Here is a 25,424-nt window from a genome sequence, read left to right as displayed (position 1 = left end):
TGTCTCCTTGTTTGTGTGACCTATTTAAGAATAAACACAGATATTTCAAGTTACGCTTTGCATAGCTTATAAATTTTGTACCAATAATTAGCTTAGGCATTTGACTGTATATCTTTAATAAAAAGTTCGACTTAATATTATACCTTTAAATCATTTTCCTATGCTATCACTTGACATGGCCCTGATCATGTCCGCTTAATAGGCAAGAACAATGAGCTGAATGGAATACTACCTTCTCATTAGCCAACTGAAAATAAGTTATAAATAAATATAGGATGTCATTTTCTTTTAACCAATGAGAGGACAGTATTCCATTCAGCGGGATCTCACTTGAATATTAAGCATGAAATATCAACGTTTATTCTTGAATAGGTCGCACGAACAAGGAGACAAGTGTCGTCCCTTGTAGTTATTATATAGTGCATGTATGGCAAGTCAATTGTAAGCAACGAAATGAGCCCCTGTGGTTGCGAGCAGGGTCCTTTGCATTACATCCATAATTAGTAACTCTGATTCTTCTCATATTGGTAGTTTCTTCGGTTTGTGTAATTATTATATATGTACCTTTTACTTTGTTTTTATGATTCCTACAGCCAGTCAACATATATAGGTATAGACATATCAGCTATTATTTTCTTACAGTTATCTGGAAGTGGACAAACAACAAATGATGTTTCTGTAACATTTAGAGTGAGGGACGATGCTGGAAATGAGGTAAGAATAAAAAGCAAGCTTTATATATCAAAAACTACCATCAAAGTTATATTTTAATGGAACTATACTGGCTAATATCAAAGATTCTATTTATTCTGGGCAGTGAATGGTAGAGTGTTTCTGCTGATCCTTAGTATGCTTACCTTCAGTGAATGCAACATTTTGGAAAAACAGATATTCATGTAGAGCTTTGCTGTAATTTTTCCTTGTTTTTCTTCAAAGTGGTTTTTCATTTTTTGCTTTCCTCTATAAAGAAGAGGCAAGCTATTGTACAACTCTGGTGTTGGTTCTGGATCCATCATATAAAACAGTATGCATATGTGATGCCTCACTGTGCGTCCTGCATTTTCGCTCTACTGGTTATGCTATGCCTTTTTGTCCATCATCCATTTGTTAGCACAATTTTTATATCGTTGCTCCTCTTAAAGTTCGCGGAGGAATGCCCTGAAATTTCACATACACATTCATCCCATGGTGTATTTGGTATTAAATGAAACTTGTCCTGCTTGGACATCTGGCATAGCTGCCACAGCAGCCATCTTAAAAACCTTGTCACTATTCCTCCTGAATGGATCAATGGTCAGATGAACATGGGGTTTTCACTAAAAGACTGTGTAATGACTAGTTAGTTCTATTTGAACATGGTGCTGATCTGGTGTCCAATATGGCCACCATGGCAGCCATCTTATGAATCTTGTCATCATTAAGGCTGTCAAAATTTTAGGAAGTGTCTACCAGGTACCAATCAATCCTAATGATCAGTTACCTAGGTACCCAATGAGAGAGAGATTGTGTTAAATGTGAACCTGAATTGCTTTGTTGTAGTTTCATAATGCCAACTCCCAGAGAGGTATAAGTGTAATTATTACTAAGTGTCAAAAAAGCATAATCAGAGCATAAAAAGAGTAATCTATATATTAACATGCCATAATTGGAGAAAACTATGAAAAATAAAATGTCTTTTTGCTACTTACCTGTCACTACTCCCCTGACATGGTGTTTTCACCAAAAGACTAACTGAAAATGGTGTGAAATAGACATCCAATATGACATCCACAGCAGCTAATTTAAAAACCTTGTTATCATTAAAGAATGTCAGATATGGTTTCAACACTCAGCATTTAAAGGGAATAAATGGTGTTGGAAATTCTTTTTGCCCAGTAAAGCATCAACCATTTAGAGTGACTCATTTCTTCCTTAGTCCTAGGCAACGGTTTGGAGTGGGTTTCATAACATTTACACTTTGATACAGCACACATATTATACATATATTGTTATTATATCACATACAAATACACTTACAGTGGTCCTCCTCTTGTATGGCCACCCCTTCTGCACCAGGAAAGTGGCCTTATAAGACTGTGGCCTTTTCAGAGGGGGTCTAAATTTTTTGTGAGAAGTATATTTAATGTACACAGTAAGAAAGCTACATACTTCAAAGCATTTAATATCTTCATTTAATATCTATATTTAAAAGTAACATTATTAAAAGGTTCTTCTTGTCTTAAGAATAGACTTATTTAAACTGAATGTACATTAATGGTTCTGATTCTTGACGTAAGCTTGATAATGTGAGCGGGTATTGTTGTCATGCACATTGCAATACCATTCACAAACGTCATTTAATACTTGGTACATACGTAATTCTCTTTCCATTTGCTCCATTTTACCACTGCTGCTGATTAATCTCCTTATCGGTTACAACATTGTTTATTTGAGTCTTTTCAACATAAAATTGTTTTATTTGAGTCTTTTCAACATAAAATTGTTTTATTTGAGTCTTTTCAACATAAAATTGTTTTATTCGAGTCTTTTCAACATAAAATTGTTTTATTCGAGTCTCTTCAACATAAAATTGTTTTATTTGAGTCTTTTCAACATAAAATTGTTTTATTTGAGTCTTTTCAACATAAAATTGTTTTATTTGTGTCATTTCTACATAAAATTGTTCAGCAAGTCCCCTCTCCCCACCCCACTTGATGTCATTGAGTAGAATCTACTTTCTTCTAAAATAATGTGTCTCCATTTACATGATTGCATGTTACTGTTTGGTAATGATTTATTTGGATGTTGCTAACTGTATGCAATTTAATTATGCAGACAAAACTTTTGTAGAGTGGACAAAATGCCTTCTTCATAAAGGAAGCGATTAATATATTGTCACATGATTTTTTGGTCTTTGTGTGGTACCTTTTCTTGTTCTGGGTTAATGTCTCTGTAGGTGTTAATCGATCGAGACAAGTGGAGGGAACTGGTCAGATGTTCAGCAGCACAGTGCCTCAACGACCACACTGGGTCATGAGACTGATGATGATGATGATGTGTTAATCCACAAAATCTATTTTTAGCCTATGCTGACCCTGTTATGATGTTGACAATTACATCTGGTTGTAGGCCTAATTATCAAAGAGAATAACTCGATAGATGTGTGAAGCTCAAAACTCTATCCTAACATTGTTGAGCCCATTTCCTTTAAACGTCGGCTTTTATAGACAATGACATAATATTAATTTTAGTGTTACATGTACTTTAGTCAACACTTCTTTCAGTAATGGAAACCTGACATTGGGAGACATGTATTGATGGTAGAGATATCTGATTATTTACCTTATGTCACGATATGAATTAATTATTGTTTGAAACATTTTAAATGAAAAGTGGCTGCTTGTAAGGTGAACATTTTTTCATTTTTGTACTAATATGCTGGCCGCTGGTCGCGTTAGAGGGGTAGCCATTTTTGAGGGGTACTTTTGAACACAAACTTGTCAATGCCAGTTGATTCTGGCTGTAAGAAACGGGTGGCCACTGATTGGTGGGGTGGAGCATTCAAGAGGGGGACTGCCCTTTGAACAGAGTTAAGATTGACTACAGGCAACTGTGTATTGACCAAGTGAAAGATCTACTCTCACCTCTGTTGAGTCTTTCTGCCTCTTTCTCTCTCTCTCTCTCTCTCTCTCTCTCTTTCTTCCTTTTTGTCAGTTTTACTTAATTTTTACCATCATTCATAGGTCCAGAGACATCATCGTTTGATACAAGCGAAAATTCTTTACTGGTCATACACCAAAGGAGCTTATGGGATATCATGATTTCCTTCATTCAACATCATCATCCATATGTCAGTTTGCAGAAGTTTGTTATCACTGCCATGAAAGTTTATGTACACATTGATCCCAAGGTCTAGTTGGTCCTTAACAAAAAAGCTGCTGCTCAGACATCCACTATGGCCGCTACAGTGGTCATCTTGAAAATCTTGTTACTGCCACTTGTGCTGGCTGGATGGTTACATTAGTATGGTGTTTTCACTAATAGACTAATATCATGTCTCTTTGGTCCTAAAATGGTGCCAGTCTGGCATTAAATATGCTCTTATCTTGTTATTGCTTTAACCTCTCTAAACATATCATATTGATATGATTTTATCACCTGAAGATATCTTGTGATGTATAGTTGGCCCATAATGAAAATGGTTCCACATTGGACATCCAATTCATGTTCCAAAGTAACCATCTTGCAAATCTTGTGATCACTACCCCAAACCTGAATAGAAGGTCACATAAACAAGAAATTTTCACAAGAAGACTTCTTATTATGTCTACTGAGTTGTAAACAAAATTGGTGTTGATCTGACATCCAATATGGCCACTATAGCAGTCCTCTAGAAAATCTTGATTTATGCTACTCTCTCTGAATGGAAATTAATGTCAGCATTATGGTGTCTAATTTTTCTAAATAAAATTGGTGCCATTCATTTATCCATTAAGGCTTCACACTGGCCAGCTTGAATATCTAGCTATCATACAGAGTGGAAAGTCATGTCAGGACAGGGTTTTCAGTGGAAGACTTTTCTTCATGACTACTTATTCTTATATAAAATTATGGTGATCTGACACCTAATATGGCCACCATAGTGGCCATCTGAAAATTCTTCTTATGACTACTACTAAATCAGTGGTTCCCATTCTCTTTTGGCTGTGGCCTTAAAAAATAGTTTTTCTAAGCCTCACAACCCAGTTTCCACATTTAGATAAGTTTTGCCACCATAAAAAAAATCCTGGTAACCCTCTGTGACCCTCTAGACTGTCCTTGCAACCTTTGTTTGTGTCATGACCTGTGGGTTGGGAACTACTGTTCCAGATGGAAAGTATTGGATTTCACCAGAAGACTTATTACAATGTCAAGGAGCTGCAGCATATACTTACTTAAGAGTCGAGTCCAACAGCAGATCTGAGTGTGTGCCGTTTGTTAGGTCTAATCAGTAGAACTTGAGTTATAGGCAGGTATATACGGTACCTTGTGACAACACAGATTTTTACCTAACCTACTCAGTGCAAATGTCCACAAACAGTGGAACACATTTTTCTTTAGTGTGTCAACTTCCACCAAGAATGTAAGACAAGTTTTTTTCTGTGAACATACTGAAAAAATTTGATGATGTACCACAAGAGAAATTACTTTTTAAAAGATGTTTATATAACATATTTTGAAGATATTGTAATAATTTTTACCATAATCTTTTATCTTATATACCTTTGAATGAAATTTAACTTCTGTATATTTGAACTGTTTTCTTGTAAGACTTTACATTTATTTGGAAGGGTTATGTTCCAAAAGTTTTATTGCTATTTTTTATCTTTACATTTTTATAGTATAACTTAATTGGCACTGTATCTCCAGTATTGCACTGGCATGTCGTCATACACACAAACACATGAGGTCCTTTCTGACTGCTGGAGTTAGAAGTTGGAATAAATATGTTTATTTAATTATAAACTTTCCATATTGATGAATATACACTGTATTTTTTGATTGGTTTGAGAAAACAGTTTATGTAAAACATTATCCAAAAATTAACAGGCATTAAAAATGTTTGGTGGCAAACAGTTGTAAATTTATTTTTCAAGAAGATAGCTGTTGAAGATAGTTAAAATGATTGAACAAACTGACAATAATCAAACTCTATTCATTATTTTTTCAGGCTTCCACCACATACAAAATTACTGTTAATGATGTCAACGATCAAACGCCAGTCTTCACTACTAATATTTTGAAGTTTAATGTACCAGAGGTTTGTATCATTTACAATTATACATGTTAGAAAGATCAAAAATGTAAATTAGTTATAGTACAGTAATTAAGGACCATATCATCTGGCATATAGAATCATATGTGATAATCTGTGTGAAGCAAAATCATACGGCGCAAATCAACCACATTTAAATCCCATGTTTCAGTTGGACAAAATGGGTCATGTTCTGTTCCATATAGATGGAAAAAGTATGTTATATTCCAGACAGGTGGAAAAAGTATGTTATATTCCAGACAGGTGGAAAAAGTATGTTATATTCCAGACAGGTGGTAAAAGTATGTTATATTCCAAACAGGTGGAAAAAGTATGTTATATTCCAGACAGGTGGGAAAAGTATGTTCATTTTTAAAAATATGTCAGATATATGAAATGAAGAAATCAGATTAAAGTCATGGGTCATGTGTTACATCTTTCCACTTTCAGCAGCTCATTAATACAGAATCGACACAAACATTCTAAGAAACTGCAAAAAGCAAAATCAGATCTGACTAATAATCAGAGAGTCAGAAAAAGTTTCTAAAATTTGTAAAGTTGTCACAGCAGTTTGCCTCTGCAAAGGTGCACTGAAAATGGTGAACAGAAATGTTCCCAAACTGAAAAGAATAAATAACTGCAATAAGTGTATGCTGAAAATTTTTCCTGCTGTCCAAGCTGCTCAAGATTGGGTCTAATGTTGTTTTAATGTCAGTAAGATTCTTCACATGAGGTAAAAACATTCCTTATACACCCTTTGTGACTTGAAGCCTAATTTGTAGACAGCTTTGTTGTCATTTTCATCACTTTCACCACTCTAATGATGACAATCAAATCCAGAAAATGATTATCATTTACTAGCATTATAGATGAAAACAACGACCACATTCATCTCAGGCATTACAAGTTACAATAGCAGTTAATGGCAAGTAGATCAGTCTGGCTTACATTCATGTTTACAAAGGATTTAATCAAGGTCAGCGGTGTTTTTATACGTTTTTCCAATGTGGTCATTCATGTTGAATACTTATTTTACATTTAAATTGCAGTCACTAGTGACTTTATGCAGATGTTCACTCACAACAGTGAGTTTATATAATAAATTATTATTATTTTTATTATTATTATTATTATTATTATTATTATTATTTTTATTATTATACAGTTAAAATTATAATTTTGCATATGTGAGACCCTTGTAAGATCAGGAGAAAAATCCTCCCCTACAGAAGGTTCACATGTATGCATTATTTTCTCCTGTGTTGCAAATGTCCAAATGTAACCAGAATAGGCCCTTATATGTCACCACCTAAAGATCTGGCAGATCAGGATCTAAGCTTTTAATTTACCTAATAGGTTTCAAACAAACAGGGTAGACCCTGATAAGCTGGCATGTCATGTAGTTGTCTGAGTTATTGCTGTTTGCAGTTGTGTGAATCAAAATGGATACATGCATTAATTTCAGTTTTTATATTGCATGTATTCAGATTTTCATAAAGGTAACTCGTTGCCATGGTGAGATGCAAACTTACTGGGTTTTTTTAAATTTATTTTAATGCCATTTTTATCTAGCTGCCATAAAGAGGGGCATATACTGATGCCCATGTCCTGTCAGCCTCATAATTTTTGTAGGACTTGGTGTCAGCATGAGCAGGTAGTGAGGAATATATTGCAACAGTGATAGCGTCACCTCAAAAAATAATGAGATTTCAAGTAAAGATTTTTATCTTTTACAGGGCATATAACATAAATCATAGTACTGTTTGCAGGAAAGACAGTGTTTTGCAGTACCATTGTTGTCTCTCTGTGAATGGCAAGACAGAGGAAACATTTTCTTCCAGCATCGCCACCATTATCATCAATGATTTTAGGGTGATGCTGTATTTAAGATCTTGAAAGTCATATAATTTCTAAAGCTGCTGAATTCTACTGAAACTTCAGAAGGACAGTTCAGTATTTTTAATCATTTTACTGTGATATGCTGGGAGTGCTTTGTCATCATCATATTGGTCACAAGTAAGATATTATATTTTGCAAAACCTTTTTTTTTGTTTTTCATAATCTATTAATTTTTTCCTTGTTTTGCAGAGTGCTCCTGTTGGTACTACAGTCTTCAATGTCACAGTTGTGGATGCTGATTCACCTAAATACAACAATTTCAATGTTACTTGCATTCATAACAATGGCACGGTAAGTATTTTTAGCTCACCTGGCCAAAAGACAATTGAGCTGCCTATGGTATGACCTTGCATCCATCATCCACCATGTTCATCCATTTATCCGTCAACTTGTTTATGAACATGGGACATCACTTCTGGTTAGATTTTCATCAAACTTTTAAGACCTTGAAAGAGTTGGATTATGAGGGACATTTGCACATGTTAATCAGGCAATATTGCATCTAATTGTCAGTGCTTTTGAACACTCTAGAGGCCATATTTCTGATCAGGTTTTGATACAAAGTGGTATGTAAGCTTATTTCACCAAGATCTTAGAAGAGTTTAATTATAAGCAATATACATGCATATTTATGAGGTGATAAATTCATCTGATTGGTTGAGCTTTTGAATAAATTCATCTGATTGGTTGAGCTTTTGAATAAATTCATCTGATTGGTTGAGCTTTTGAATAAAATCATCAGATTGTTTGAGCTTGTGAACACTATAGACCATATTTCTAAACAGATTTTAATCAGACTTGGTAATTTAGTTTATATTATTAGGATCGTGAAAAAGTTCAGTTGTGAGTAACATCCACTTATATTAAACAGGTGATCTTGATTGATGCCTGAGCTGATTACCACACTAGAATTCTTATTTCTGATCTGATTTTGATCGATTTGTTATGTAAGCTTGTATCATCAAGGTCTCCGATGAATTAGATTAATGTGGAATGTCAGGTGATTAAGTTCTAGTAATTTTGTATAGACACAATGTAAATACATGGTATAGCACTTGCCAGTTTTCATTGGAAGGCAAGGAAAGTATAACCTATGATGAGGATTATTTAGAGTTTTTGGATTATGAGGAATTTATCCCCTGGCCAAAAATTATTATGAAACAAAAAAATAATTTTAGAAACCATGACACATAAATTTAAATAGTTCAAGTCATACACAAAAAATATACACATCAGAGAATGTAATAAATGATTGTAATCTAAATTGAAGAGAAATATAAAATAGCAAAATGGAAAGTTTACACTCCAAGTTGTTAATAATTTGATTGTATAGTTTTATTGTAAGGTCAATTTGTAAAATTCCAATTACAGTCATCTGGATGAAGAGGTTTTTAATTTGGGAAAAGATGTATTGAAATTTTCTATATTGAAATGTAGCCTCTAAGCAGTGTGGCTAAAAGCATCCAAACTGAACTTCTTGTGTTTGAGATGCGCACCAATAAATGCATGCATCTATCAGAATATCTTAGCATATCTAATTATTAATTAAAGATTTTTTAGCATATCTAATTATTAATTAAAGATTTCTTAGCATATCTAATTATGTGTTTGAAAAAGATTTTCATTTAATAAGAAGATACTGTTGGTCAAAGCTTAGTCCAACTTTATAAATTTCTTTGTAGACAGTTATTGCAAAAGGATTGACCACATATTTTATATCAAGTTCTAGATGTTTGATTTCATTTTGACAGTTGCTAGTATTACCATGTTCAAAATGTCTGAATCATTTGTCATATATATGTTGTCACAAGTATCGTGTATTTTTTTATGGCATTCATATAGTCACTTACATTACTCATAAATTATTTTTTAAATGTATAGTTTCTCATTTTAGCTTTTAATTTAAAAGAAATAACCCAGTATTGTAAAATCTAGCTTGAGAGACCACTCCTTCAGCAAACAAAATGCAGTATATCAAGATAAGTGGTGTCTCAACAAGTTGGTGCAAGACGATCAATTTTCAAGGTCAAAATTTAACAAGGGTCAAGAAGGAGACATATGCACAAATACAATTCATGCATTTTATGCTTTATACTTCTTGTTAAAATAATCCATTCATCTCATCTTAAAATAAATTTATATAGCAGTAAAGATTTATGCATATCATGAAACACTCACATTTATATTTGAAGATTTATAGGGTTTTTTTCACTGTCAAATTTATTTAACGGATCACTTTAGCATTTATAATTAATTTCTCTACCTCTTGAATCCAGCCCTCTCAGAAAAAGAAAAAAAGTCTGACAATTGTTAATTTTTCCTGGAGGACACAATTCAAGTGGTATACATAGCAGAAGTTAATTTTGCTAATGTTATTGTGTATTTGAAACTTATCTCAGAAATAAAACATAATTTACGCACACAAAATCATTTCTGCCAACCTTCAGTAAGATGACCTAGCTGCTAGCTGCACATTTGTGATTTCCTTGGGGGGGGGGTGCAATTTAATGTTATATTTTTTAAACTTAAGCATTCGTTGGTGTTAAATAGCTACTTTTGTGCTGAGGTGCATTTAAAATTCTACTGCTTATGTACATTGGATTTCCTTTATGTAATATACCTGCAAATGGTTCTTGTTTACAGAATCAGTTTATTGGATTAATAAATAAGAATCTGCACCCATAATGTTTTTATAAGAATAAAAATAGACATAACCAATGCATCATTAGTTGCATTCAGTAATAGGTGAGAAAAAAAAGCACTGAAGTGAAGCAGAAGACAAAAATTTGCAAAATTTTTACTTGGAAGACATATAGTGTATTAGTAAAAACAATTAATTGTTTTCTGTAATAAACTTAATTTTAATTGTTGTGTTTTATGTTTTCTTGATTCTTTATTTCAGGAAAAAGTTTCTTGTGACTTATTTCAAATTAAAAATGTTGGAATTGATAGTGGAAAAAAAAGGATAGATATCGTCACCAAGACCCCAATAGATTTTGAGACCATAAGGTTTACATCAAATGTCTTGACACTTGAGGCATCGGTAAGTATGCACATTGCCTTCATTCATTTCATAGTGTAAGAGATCAGTGTAAAGGACTTTAGGATAGTAGTATTTTTCCAGTGTAAAGGACTTTAGGATACAGGTATTTTTCCAGTGTAAAGGACTTTAGGATAGGGGTATTTTTCTGACACTTCTCAAATTTTCATCATATGATGCAGAACTAATTCACTTGCCTAACACCTGGGACAAGAAAATTTGGCTAACACCTGGGACAAGATCATTTGCCTAACATCTGGGAAAAGATCATTTGCATAACACCTGGGACAAGATCATTTGGCTCAGGCAGGCTCATGTTTGCAAGGTGCTTGCACATTAGCCAGTCAAATAGATTCAGAGGCAGAAAGAACTTATGTTTAGTTTTCTGCTTTATGTTCATTTTGCCATATTTGTGAAAAACTTTATTGCGATATTATTTTGTCATTTTTTATTGAACTTAAGTTTCTCAAGGGCATGTTAAATTTTTAAATTGGTTTGCACTGGTAAAAACTGATTTGTGTAAATATTTATCAATGATTTTCATCTATGTTACATGTAGGAAGTAGTGTTATTTCAGTTCAGACAAAAGTTTCATGTTCACAAGCTAGTTGCCATGGAAAGAGCATGGTGAAAAATGCCAAAAGAAAACATTAAAATTTGCCAACTTTTTCCTAAAATTTATTGGTGGGCATTATTCATAAATTATTAGTTACATTTCAGATGAAAGGACATCCAGACTGTCCCAATGATCACCTTTACATTATGGTCACTTGATCAGAATGACCTTTCTAATTTCCCCCAGAAAAGGTTCTGCATTAAAGTCGTGTAACATTCATCTGCTGTCTGTGATTACTGGGCAGGTGTTTCTGCATGATACAGATAATTTACTTACAACATAATGAAATGAGCTGCCTGGTAATACCTTATAAAAGAAACTGTGTTATAATGAATGGCATTATAATGAAGGAATTCTGTACTGAGGTTACCAAGAAATATGTATGGTCCTAGTTACAATGAAAACTATTTAGGGTAGGGAAGTTAGTACAAACTTTTTTCGGGACAGATTTAAATGAAGCATACACTGATCCAGAATTTAACTTTTATCATAATTACATATCTGTGTTTAAAAAAAAATTTAATGGTATATTTGGTAGTTAAAAAGAGGGTCAGCCAGGTAAACAGAACCACACATACATTTCATTTGAATTTATCAATATGTACAAGTAATAAATAAAATCTAAAAAATAATTAGCACACCTTTATCGTGTATTAAGTATTGCATGTTAGCATTTTTACAGAGAAAGGAAGTAATGGCAAGCAGGCAGGACCTACAGCTACTGATATCATTTTGGTTTATGAGAGTAGGTCAAGGTTAATGGAATAAGTTAAATGTAATTGCTCCAGAATGCACGATTTTATTATTGAGGGATTAATGGACACCTTTATTGGTAAACAGCTTGTTATAGGTTGACAAGACAGCTATCAGTTAATAATGGGGACTTAGGTCAGAGTTCAAGGTCAGTGATATAGTCATTACAGGCCCTTGGTTTCAGTGACATAACTTAATTATTGATGAAAATCAGGAATCTTGATATAGGTATACCTGTTGGCTTAGTAATAGTTTGTATGAACTCAGTATGTATTGTTTATTTTTCTTACTAGAAATGGATGTCACATATCACACTTTTTCAAGCAAGACCCACGGTAATATTACCTATATTGGTGAGATCATGACAAGTGCAGAGAATTGGAGCTTAATGGCATTCCAGTCTCACCAGGAATATTTGATACAATATTAATATTGGTGTGTTGCGTATGTGCACCAAAGGACAGTTGCATGTACATAAATATTTGTTTGACAGAGTTTGCATATAACGGTTCCATATTTTATGACATGTTTTATTATTTCCAGGATGGTCAGTTAAAAAGCCAAATAAATGTTTTGTATGACATACTTGATACTCAGGATACTGCACCATTGTTCGACTTCCTTCCCTATGGCTTTCAAGTGTATGAAAACACCCCTATTGTAAGTATTACTTTATACTAGGAGTTACTATCAAAGCTGTCCTTGTGGATATAGATTCAATTTTTGACTGTTATGTTTTTTTATGCAGGGTGAAACATAATACAGTGGAGCCTCGTTAATCCGGACACATTCGTTCCCAGTGAATATGTCCGGATTAACGAGTTTTCCGGATAATTGAATCATGCACATTTTTTATTTTATGATATCATCACACCGTATATATGTACATGTATATGCTAGCTTTAAATGTAATATACTGTATATTCAATAATGGTTGAAATAAATTAATGAATACATCTATTAATTTGTGTTTATTTCACATTATTATAACATGTGCTTGTACGTACATATACAGTAAATTGAAGTTCAGACAATTAACACATCGAACACATCACACTATGTTCATGTACATATATGTACTGTACATACATTTATTATGTCAATTTCCTGAAGAAGTCTGTAACCTTTGTTTGCCTGGATTCTTTGAAGCCCTATACTGTCCACAGCTTAAAAATGTCAACTGTATTTGCACAGCAAACAATAAACTGTGATTGTTACATACAATTGGTAAACAACAAAGAGGCTTAATGACACTTTTAATTTATTTACCATATGTTATGTCAAAAAGTGTGGACGATTTGATCCCATTGTGTTTATTTAATTATTAACAGCCCCGTCGGCGACTAGCTAAAACAGACATTGTTTATAAAATCGTTGGTTACAATATGGTCACGCTACTTAGTTATTGATAGTGGCCATAGATTCTCAAGGGCTTCACTACTGTGTTTTATGTATTATTCTTCTGATTGTATTTTCACATATAATTTTTAGAATTTTCTTATTTTTGGACAGATTATTTCCGGATTATCGAGACAAGTTTTAATGTAATTTTACACTTTGGTCCCCAATTTTGATTTCCGGATCCAGAACGCAGATTTCTTGATTAACAGAGCAAATTAATGTTTAGGAATTCCGTTCCCGTTGAATTATGTCCGGATAGCGAGGTTTCTGGATAAATGGAGTCCGGATTAACGAGGCTCCACTGTATATATGTATATTTAAATTCAAGTATTAGGTGAAAATTATTTTCTTGTCATCACTACACTGATTTTAGTTTCATTGTAGATATTTCTTTTTTCAAAGATTAATTTAAAACCTCATTTTTGCTTGTTTGTTTGTTTACTTGTATTTTGTATTGATGTTAATGTGCCCAACTAAAATATAAGGCAAAATTGTGTTGTAATTGTAATTAAGGTAAAATTGTGTTGTAATTGTAATTAAGTCATAAAGATATCAAGTGTCTGAGTATCAGATTTGTTTAAAATCAAATGTAGGAAAAATTGTCTAAAATCTGTACTTCATAATTGCTAGGTGAAAGAGACTTTAGTTGAATGATTTGGATTTTCAAAATTTTATGAAAGTCGAAGCAAGATACATGTACTTATTTCCAGTTCCCATTATTTGCATGTTACTCGTCTTTTAGAATATAATAAATTATGAGTTGGTACTAAATTACTGCTGTTGTAATTCCGTATTACTATTACAAAATTCCATTTTGAACAAATTTCATTACCATATTTAACATATATGTTGGGACATCATATTTTTTGGACACCATAAACTAATTTTTAAAGTAGTTTTTTTGTGCACTGTATGTTCTGGGACACATTGAGGTTCTTTTAGTCATAAGTTGTGGGACATCTTATAAATTACTAAAAAAAAACTACATGTTGGAACATGCACTCCAAACAACCTTTTATTTTAAAAGCTACAAAACTTTACTTGAGATAAAACTCTTTAATACACTGCAGCATCATCTCATCAACACAACTCTTCTCATACATCTGCATAATGTTTAGTGATGTTTCAAATTTCTTGCAATTTCCGGAATTTTTTCTGAATTGGTTTTAATCAACTTTGATTGGGAAAAAGTATGATGATAATATGATAATAATGTGCAGTATCAGTGGTTAACCTAATACTAGTAAACATTGTTTGTTTCATGATTTCAGGGTACCCAAGTGTTTGCTACTATTGCTGCCCATGATGGTGATACTGGAAGTCCTAACCCAGTTGTGTTAAGTCTGAATGAGACAGGTGAGTCAAAGTTACATGCATGCATTTATGAATCCATACACAGATATGTTTTATTATTATTTCACTTTTATATTTATCAAATTTGATGAAAAAATTTAGTTTTCTGAATTTACTTCTTTATGGCTTAGATATATGGTTAAAGTGGTATTCAAGATTTGTGGAAACCATAGGACCTGAAGAAGATCAGTAGTAAAAATTTGGATATCATTAACCCTAGCTCATGATGCCTCTAGCAATTAAATCTAGGAAGGCATCAGTATGAAGCATTATTTATTATGCTTTTCAAAGTCACCTTGGCAAAAGCTCAATAGGATAATCATTTTGTTGTCTGTGTGCATATCCATCCATATGTCCGTGTACACCATAAATTAGCCTCAGTTTTAATGATGTTATGTATGTCTTGTTGTCAGTGTGCATAGCCATCCATATGTGTATGTACACCATAAATTAGCCTCAATTTTAATGATGTTATGTATGTCTTGTTGTCAGTGTACATAGCCATCCGTATGTCCATGTACACTATACATTAGCCTCAAATTTAATGATGTTATGTATGTCTTGTTGTCTGTGTGCATAGCCATCCATATGTCCATGTACACTATACATTAGCCTCAAATTTAATGATGTTATGTATGTCTTGTTGTCTGTGTGCATATCCATCCATATGTCCATGTACACCATAAATTAGCCTCAATTTTAATGATGTTATGTATGTCTTGTTGTCTGTGTGCATAGCCATCCATATGTCCATGTACACCATACATTAGCCTCAATTTTAATGATGTTATGTATGTCTTGTTGTCTGTGTGCATATCCATCCATATGTCCATGTACACTATACATTAGCCTCAATTTTAATGATGTTATGTATGTCTTGTTGTCTGTGTGCATATCTATCCATATGTCCATGTACACCACACATTAGCCTCAATTTTAATGATGTTATGTATGTCTTGGTGTATGTGTGCATATCCATCCATGTGTCCATCAGTATCATAAATTAGCTCACTTATATATTTCTTACCAGATTTGCCAAGTGCCTTAAGAGGACTGTTTACCCTGAACAGCACCTTTTTGATGCCTAATGGAGTCTCTTATCAAGCACCTCTAATCGTGGCAGGAAATATAGACAGAGAGAATCTGACAAGTTATCTTCCAACAATTAACTTGAATGTTGTAGTAAGTAATGATGAGATAGAAATACATGTATTATATAATCTGTGGACTCTTTTCTGTGCAAGCATGATTGAGAAAAATAAACCTAGGCAAATACGTATCCAGAAATTTTTCCATGATTTATTATACCCATCTTACTTTAAAGTAGCTCTAGCCAAGGGATCATCCACTTTATTCCAAATAAACCACTGGCATATGTAACAAGCCAAAACGTTTTTAAACAAGTGCCCTCTTGCAGTTGAACAAGTTAACTTCCTGCAGTAAGTGGAATTAATTGACCAATCGGAGAACTTGTTACTTTATATGGTAGGCATTCTTTTGTCTGCTTAGCATTATTGACATGCCTCAAAAGAAAAATGTGAGGCTAAATTGGAGACACTTACTTTTGAGGTGCTTTGATTATTCCAAACTAGCTCTCCTTGTAAATGCAATAAACAATCTGATTGGATCAGTTTTATTCAGATGCATCCAATCAGATAGCTCACTGGTAGATACTGTTTTGGCTTGTTACATCTGCCACGCAACTAAGTGGGTCAACAACCCATGACTAGTGAAGATAAATACTTTAATTCATTGAAGGATATTCTAGATTATATAAATGTGATACATCAAGACTATTAGCACATGAACACACTATTCCAGGCTATTGGTACATCAACACATTCAAGATTGGAATTCATTTGGAACACCACTGGAATTCATTCAGAATAATTTATACTTTTGGATTTGTAATTAACTTTTAGGACTGTTTGGGATTTAATTCACAATACTGTTAGTTCCTTTCAAATGTTCACTTTGTGTTCTAAGGAATAAATTATTTGATGTCCCATTTGTATGCTTCACTGACCAACTTTTTATAATTAAAGATAATTTAGCAGACACTGCTGATTCTAATTCATGTAACTTGTAGATGATCTGCATCTCAGTTAAAACCACACCCTTACAACAACAAAAATATCACTGTAACCAATATTTCACTATATACTGGTTTTGGTTAAGTTTTTGCATTCTGTCCATGATCACTTTGGTTTTTGGCATGCTGAATGCATACTGTCCTACCTCAGACAGTGAACATTTATTGGAAAAATGTGTCACTGTGACCTGTATTTCTTGCTTCAGTGACTTTGTTGAAATTGTGTTTAAAGTGGTGGAGGGTGGGAAGTTATGGTAATGTTTGAGTAATGAAATTGTTTAACAGGATGCGTTTCTGTTAGTACTACAGTGTTGCAATCAAGGAAGGTCCTTGTGACCTGGAATTGATGCTTTACTAACATAGTTTATGTATTTGAGTTCAGCTGGTGACCACAGATTTTTGCACACTTGATACATACGGGAAGAAAAGGCTTTTCTAACCACTGTAATGAGAAATAGTTTTCTTTATTCAGTTGTGAACTTTTCACAATAATGACTGTACATTGTGATAGGTTACCCTCAACAGATTAACTGTATTTTGTACATGTGAACTACATGCATTTCATGGGTGGCTTCATCTGTAGTGGTCAATCAAGGCAGTCACTGATGCATGAACTGTGTTTGTAATAATTCTTATACTTGATGTCCCTCCAGGTCAATCAAAGCCTATGACTTCCACTTATACAATCTGGTCTATGGAATCTGGCTTAAATGGAATCTTTAAACAATGGTGGTATCTTCTGAAGCAGATTTTATGAACAGTGATTTGACCCCCCACAAATATTACTTTTTTTTCAACTCATAACTGTACCTCTACTTAATATCATAGAAAATAATTTTTTTGTTTCTCTTTTTTCATTTATTTTATTCTCAGCCATTTGAGCATATATTTTATTGTCAGTATCACTTTGGTCTGAATTTTTTTCTGCACAGTAATTAATGCTTATAAGGGCAATTGGAAACTACAAAATGTCACAATAGAATTGGAGATTATCTCTGGTTTAATTAAATGGAAATATACAAAAATCAAATTTCTGACTAAATTCTATTAAAATAGTAAAAACTGTCCAAATTCGACCTGATAGTTGTTTTACATCTTTTGTATCGCACTGGATGATGCACCACAATGGTAAGCAGCTACCCAAAATAACAACTATTGTTATTTTGCAAGTCCATTTTTGCACTTTCAAATTTCTTGACATGCTTCAGCAACAAAAACCTGTATAGTGATAAAGGAGACTTGTGTTGTAGTTACAAAAGCAAAGAATTCCATTTACTTCATAGTCGGATCAATTATGAACTTGTCTCACAATCTCTTAGATCAAGATGCAACTACTGCTATAAATTGACACTAAATACAATACATATAAACTGATAATTATTCTATGTAACTACAGAGCAATAACAATGTGCTTTGCATTTTGAACCAATAAATGACATGACTGATCAAAATGCTAGGATGATGACTAGAAATTTGAGTTCCACAGAACTCCACTTAGTTATTTTTATAGTTCTTTTTATAGTTCTGGACTTGCAGAACACTTCAACATTAGGTTGATGCTGAGATTACAAATGCTGACGGATGGCATCTTACTTGCTATGTTGAACATTTTTATCTGATATAGAGTGGAAGGACATAAAGTACTGGCTTTGGTAGTGCCAACTTTGTGTCCTGAGCATTTTGGAGCAGAATGACAAGTCCCAATTCTGCACATGACAAATCCACTTGCCTGACACCAGGGTAAGAACAAATTTGTCTTGGGCAAGCACTGACCAATCCAAATAATAGCTAGAGAGTTTATGTTCAGTTCCTAATGATTTTTATTCAGCAAGTTTTATTCTCTGCAATCTCACCCCATTACATATGTTAAAACCTTTATTTAGAATTGGTATGTACTTCATGGATCTATTACATAATTGTCCCCCAGTTAACGTATATACTATGTCAGTTTCCTGATGTAATGGATGTCACAATTCACAAAGCTATATCGTGCAGAGATGTTTTTTTTAAGTGCAAGAAAAAAAATCTAACCTCTAATCATCTGATAAAATAAGACATAGGAACAAGCAAACCCATTAAGTTTGTTTATGCTCATTTTTATTCAGATTTTAAAAAACAGTTTGTTAAAAATGCTTTTATGAATTCCGAGATGGACTGAAAAGGCATTATTGAACTTAAATAGGCATGTACAGAGGGCATATATATACAACAAAATCATTAAATCAAATTGTTCACCTCTTCAAACTACAAAACACGATCTACCCCCAATCTTTCATAATAATTCAGGAATATTTTTTTAATTATTCCTTTCCTTCTTCAATTATAGAAGTCCTACTTTATTCATATATTCACTCCTAATTTAAAAATTTTTGTTGAGACCTTGCTAGTGAGAAGCAGGATATTGCAATCACCTTTCCACCAGCATTGTTGGTGTTATTATAGCCAACAGTTTGTTAAAGTTTAGGTTAGAAATTTTCAGAAGATTCTTTGATCATGGGTTTGACATACAAGCCCTGGCCTCATCGTTTTTCACATTTTGAATATTACTTACAAATTTCTTGCAGGCCACTGAGAGAAATCCAAATGGAACGATGGGTGCCACGACCATGACTTCAGCAGCCATTACAATCCTCGATGTGAATGACAATGGACCTCGTTTTGATAAGTCCAACTATATTGTTTATGTCCCTGAACAAGATAAATCTGCTTCCGCATCCAACATTGTTCCAGGTTTCAGCTTTTTCGTTACGGATCCTGATGGGGTGAGTTCAAACTGAAAATTGTTGAATGAATATGATAATATCAGACATTTTGTGCAGTGGAAGATTAAATATTTTTCAATAACTGAAAATTGTTGAATGAATATGATAATATCAGACATTTTGTGCAGTGGAAGATTAAATATTTTTCAATAATTTTTTCAGATCAGTTTTGCTAATTAAGGTCTGTCAATCTGCATTTTTGGAAAGTTATTATTTGCACCTTCATGAATGCATTATTTGTTATTCAAAATGGCAGTTCAAACATTTTATTGATCAGAAAATTGAATTCAGTTACATCCATGGGTATAAATTTTTCTTGGTTTAAAACAATCATTTTCTTTGGTGCTTAATTTTATGGACTGTGGAAGAGTCCCAATATTTCCACAGACGGATCTTCATTACTCATTGGCTCTTAAATTTTGTTTTTGTTGTTGTTGTAGCAGCCATGAGATACAAGAAAATGCATACCTAACAGAAAATAGTTAATTAGTGGGATAAAGTTCCATTTTCCCTTTGTTTCTAGGAAGTAAATTTTTCTTGGGTTGGGGAGGGGAACAACAAATATTCTTAGTTTAAAAATAATCCAGACAAATTAATCATAATATGATTGATTTTTAACTGTATTTGAAAAGAAAGTTAGACTGATTGGTTGATATTGGTTCTTAACTTTATTTGAGAAAGAAAGACTGTTTGGTTAATATTGGTTCTTAACTGTATTTGAGAAAGAAAGAAAGTTACTGATTGGTTGATATTGGTTCTTAACTGTATTTGAGAAAGAAAGAAAGTTAGACTGATTGGTTGATCTTGGTTCTTAACTGTATTTGAGAGAGAAAGACAGATTGGTTGATATTGGTTTTTAACTGTATTTGAGGAGGAAAGTTGGACAGATTGGTTGATATTTGTTTTTAACTGTATTTGAGAATGAAAGAAAGTTTGAGAAAGTTTGACAGTCTGGTTTATGTTGGTTCTAACTGTATTTGAGAAAGAAAGAAAGTTAGATTGTTGATGTAGTCATGTTTGATGTCTCTAATCTAGAAGCCTTACATTTTTCCATAATGTGTAGTCCTAGGTTCAATCTGTCTAGATGTTGCCACATTATTTGTTATAATTGAAAAAGTCCAGTAACTGTTGATAGCCAATTTATATACAGTCTGAGACAGATCAGATGGCAGTGTTTAATAACTTGAGTGAGTGCAAGTATTTATAAATGGGATATTTGGGCTATAAGCAAAAATGGAACATAGAAAATCATACTTGGTCAAAAAGAATAGTATGAGTTGTTCCTGTATGCTGTAAAAGCTTAATTGATGTGAACAGTTCATATATGTGCAACTTAAAAATTTTGTATGGTGCAGGTCTAATATAACAATCCTATGCCAGTCCATGTTGTATGTGTGTGTGTATATATGTGTTGGTATGTGCTCTTGTATGCAGAACCCATATATGCCATCAGATCTGTTAGATAATTTGCTTTGAGTAATTTTATGTGATGTAATGTGAAAGTTAGCTAGAGGGCTGCAAGACCAGAAAATATATTTTGCTTGATTCCATGCATTTTTCCCCTAAAGATTTTTTAATAAGACTGACAGAAAGTGAAAATTTTGGTCATGGCCTGTCCAATTGTTTGATTTACTTCACTGTTATTATCCCAGAAATTTGTTTAAAATTATTTATTTTAAGTTGTGTTCTCATATGAAGCAATTAAACATACAGCTGTATGAAGTATGCAGTTTAAAAAATGACTGTTTACAATTATTTGAAAAGTTTGCTACTGCAACAAACTTGAATTTATGGAAACATTAATAACTGTTAATAGTCACAAGTGTAGTCTAAGGCACTGGTCTTTGAAGCTAGTCTCGATTATTAGCATCATGAAAAACTAGAACCAATCTAAGCAAAACACCGTTTTTAACATCTTCTAAAAATATGACAAATCAAATGCATGTAATTACACACATTGAACTGATCCTAGACTTTCTGCATTTCATCTTCAGGCTACTTTCAATGAATATAATGTGGCTATCAGAGAACAAACATACAGCGGAACATTCAGTCTGGATACTGGCTCCAGCAGTGGAACGACTACCTTTTACCTTAAAATTGATAGAAATGACTTCATGAACTATGATGTAGCTTCTTATCGTACCCAAATAATAAAGGTAAGTTTGTTTATTTTTATGCCTCAACTTAAATGCCATATTGCTTGCTTATAAGACATGTTCCACTGCAAACTGCACAGATCCAGATCTGCTGTTACATAATGCACCCACAGATCTGTATAATGCAGTTTGATAGGAAAAATCAGTAGAACAAATGACACATGCACTAATCTGCAGGTGCATTATGCTATGGCAGATTAGGACCTTTCTTCTTTGCAATTTGACTGGACTTATAAACAAGTATATATTGTACAGTACAGAGATACAGTAAAATGTCTTTTATCTGCATCTATTGTCCTTGTAAAAGATTTCATTTGAATAATCAAATTTTGGGTAAAAAATAGATCTGTGAATGGAAGTATTATCATTAAATGGTTAAATGCACCTAATAATTGTACTTTTGAATATGTCTCACTAAGTAACTATGGATGTATAAATGCGCCTAATAATTGTACTTTTGAATACGTCTCACTAAGTAACTATGGATGTATAAATGCACCTAATAATTGTACCTTTGAATATGTCTCACTAAGTAACTATGGATGTATAAATGCGTCTGATAATTGTACTTTTGAATACGTCTCACTAAGTAACTATGGATGTATAAATGCGTCTGATAATTGTACTTTTGAATATGTCTCACTAAGTAACTATGGATGTATAAATGCGTCTGATAATTGTACATTTGAATACGTCTCACTAAGTAACTATGGATGTATAAATGCATCTGATAATTGTAGTTTTGAATATGTCTCACTAAGTAACTATGGATGTATAAATGCATCTAATAATTGTACTTTTGAATATGTCTCACTAAGTAACTATGGATGTATAAATGCGTCTGATAATTGTACTTTTGAATACGTCTCACTAAGTAACTATGGATGTATAAATGCACCAAATAATTGTACTTTTGAATATGTCTCACTAAGTAACTATGGATGTATAAATGCACCTAATAATTGTACTTTTGAATATGTCTCACTAAGTAACTATGAATGTATAAATGCGTCTGATAATTGTACTTTTGAATACGTCTCACTAAGTAACTATGGATGTATAAATGCGTCTGATAATTGTACTTTTGAATATGTCTCACTAAGTAACTATGGATGTATAAATGCATCTAATAATTGTACTTTTGAATATGTCTCACTAAGTAACTATGGATGTATAAATGTGTCTGATAATTGTACTTTTGAATATGTCTCACTAAGTAACTATGGGTGTATAAATGCGTCTGATAATTGTACTTTTGAATATGTCTCACTAAGTAACAATGGATGTATAAATGCATCTGATAATTGTACTTTTGAATGTCTCACTAAGTAACTATGGATGTATAAATGCGTCTGATAATTGTACTTTTGAATACGTCTCACTAAGTAACTATGGATGTATAAATGCATCTAATAATTGTACTTTTGAATATGTCTCACTAAGTAACTATGGATGTATAAATGTGTCTGATAATTGTACTTTTGAATATGTCTCACTAAATAACTATGGATGTATAAATGCGTCTGATAATTGTACTTTTGAATATGTCTCACTAAGTAACTATGGATGTATAAATGCATCTGATAATTGTACCTTTGAATATGTCTCACTAAGTAACTATGGATGTATAAATGCACCTAATAATTGTACTTTTGAATATGTCTCACTAAGTAACTATGGATGTATAAATGCACCAAATAATTGTACTTTTGAATATGTCTCACTAAGTAACTATGGATGTATAAATGCATCTAATAATTGTACTTTTGAATATGTCTCACTAAGTAACTATGGATGTATAAATGTGTCTGATAATTGTACCTTTGAATATGTCTCACTAAGTAACTATGGATGTATAAATGCACCTAATAATTGTACCTTTGAATATGTCTCACTAAGTAACTATGGATGTATAAATGCGTCTAATAATTGTACTCTTGAATATGTCTCACTAAGTAACTATGGATGTATAAATGCATCTGATAATTGTACTTTTGAATATGTCTCATTAAGTAACTATGGATGTATAAATGCATCTGATAATTTTACTTCCGAATATGTCTCACTAAGTAACTATGGATGTATAAATGTGTCTGATAATTGTACCTTTCAATATGTCTCACTTAGTAACTATGGATGTATAAATGCATCTGATAATTGTACTTTTGAATATGTCTCACTAAGTAGCTATGGATGTATAAATGCATCTGGTAATTGTACCTTTGAATATGTCTTACTAAGTAACTATGGATGTGGACATATTTCATGTATAAGAGTAAATAAGTAGGAACAATGCAATTTTTTAAAATGCTTTATGTATGTTTAATTAAGTGCTAAAATTTGGGTAACATTGTTGTTGTTGTTGTTGTTGTTGTTATGGGGTTTAACGCCATTTTTCAGCACACGATAGGCTATACATGGCACCCAGTATTAATGGTGGAGGAAGAACCCGGGAAAATCTCGGAAAGAACCACCGACCCACGAGAAGCTACTGGCAAGCTTTCTCACATACCCCATTGGCTGAATCTGAGACTCAAACCTGTGCAGACAGAGGTGAGATGGCAGTGATCCGTAATGGAGAGCACTTTAGACCACTGGGGGGGGGGGTGTGTAACATTGATGTATGGTATTGTGGAGAGACTTTGATGAAAGGTAAACTCAGCTGACATGGATTCTGTTCACACCTGTACTTGTTGGTGATTAACTTGTATTACCCATTAAGTCATCATTGATAATTGATTGGGAGTTAATTACATAGGTTTGCCTTGCAGGTTGCCCTTGATCAGACCATTACAAGTCTTTAATCTGGTCCAATTAGCTTGGAATATTTATCCAACAGTTGACATTTTGTGGCACTCACTGGATGATAATTTGGTGTGAGAAAACACTTTCTTTTGTTATACCTCCCTCTCTCCTGATCACATTTATTTTTACTTTGAAAAGATCATTTTTTTCTTCATACCATAATGATTTGAATTATAATAGTATAAAATTATACATTTTTTAAATTCATTTTTGTTACTTTATTCTATTTTAATTTTGTGATTGGCAAATTAGTTTAGATGAACATTGTAAAAAGTGAAAATTTGGGGAAACAATTTCTGGGTAATTGGTTTGTTACATTCATGCCCCCAAACTTTTCACTTTTCAGTTTTCTTTTTAAAATATATTCTGATACACAGCAAAAATTCTGGCCTTCAAATGAATCCCCCTTGAAATGACAAGTACTGCTATTAAATTAGTACATTAGTAATATGTGTAATTGGTATAATGGAGGATGTGATGTCCATCAGTCCATTAGTCCATTACACCAAGGTGAAATCAGTTGGGTACTGTGGTAGGGCATTTTTGGTTCCTTTGATAGGCATTCATGGAAATAAAGAGAAAGGAATTTTATAGTTTAGCAAAAAAAAAATTGAATTTCATAATCATTAAATGCTGTTGTAAACAGGTCATATGACTATCATCAATTCAGGACTTAAAGCCAAATTAACAGGTAGCACTTGTCATTTCAAATGGAATTCTTTTGTACACCTAAAGTCTCACTATACATAAGAGTACATTCCATAAAGGGGC

At 32.9% G+C, this 25,424-nt stretch overlaps 1 protein-coding gene across 1 annotated transcript in view; it reads left to right on the top strand.

The window, feature by feature from the left end:
* The window catches only part of LOC149802901 (cadherin-87A-like), a 156,072-nt gene that overhangs the window by 18,750 nt on the left and 111,898 nt on the right, over nucleotides 1–25,424 (top strand). The window contains exons 6-14 of the mRNA XM_089952392.1: nucleotides 643–714; nucleotides 5,690–5,779; nucleotides 7,862–7,963; nucleotides 10,575–10,715; nucleotides 12,625–12,741; nucleotides 14,754–14,838; nucleotides 15,866–16,017; nucleotides 19,492–19,689; nucleotides 21,684–21,848. Coding sequence (XP_089808518.1) covers nucleotides 643–714; nucleotides 5,690–5,779; nucleotides 7,862–7,963; nucleotides 10,575–10,715; nucleotides 12,625–12,741; nucleotides 14,754–14,838; nucleotides 15,866–16,017; nucleotides 19,492–19,689; nucleotides 21,684–21,848 — 1,122 coding nt within the window. The remainder of the gene's footprint in view (nucleotides 1–642; nucleotides 715–5,689; nucleotides 5,780–7,861; nucleotides 7,964–10,574; nucleotides 10,716–12,624; nucleotides 12,742–14,753; nucleotides 14,839–15,865; nucleotides 16,018–19,491; nucleotides 19,690–21,683; nucleotides 21,849–25,424) is intronic.

This window comes from Sinohyriopsis cumingii, chromosome 3, assembly GCF_028554795.1.
Source record: "Sinohyriopsis cumingii isolate HCF-2022 chromosome 3, ASM2855479v2, whole genome shotgun sequence".
NCBI classification, from domain to species: Eukaryota; Metazoa; Mollusca; class Bivalvia; order Unionida; family Unionidae; genus Sinohyriopsis; species Sinohyriopsis cumingii.
Note: the sequence above shows the minus strand (reverse complement) of the source record. Positions and strands in the feature narration are given on the sequence as shown.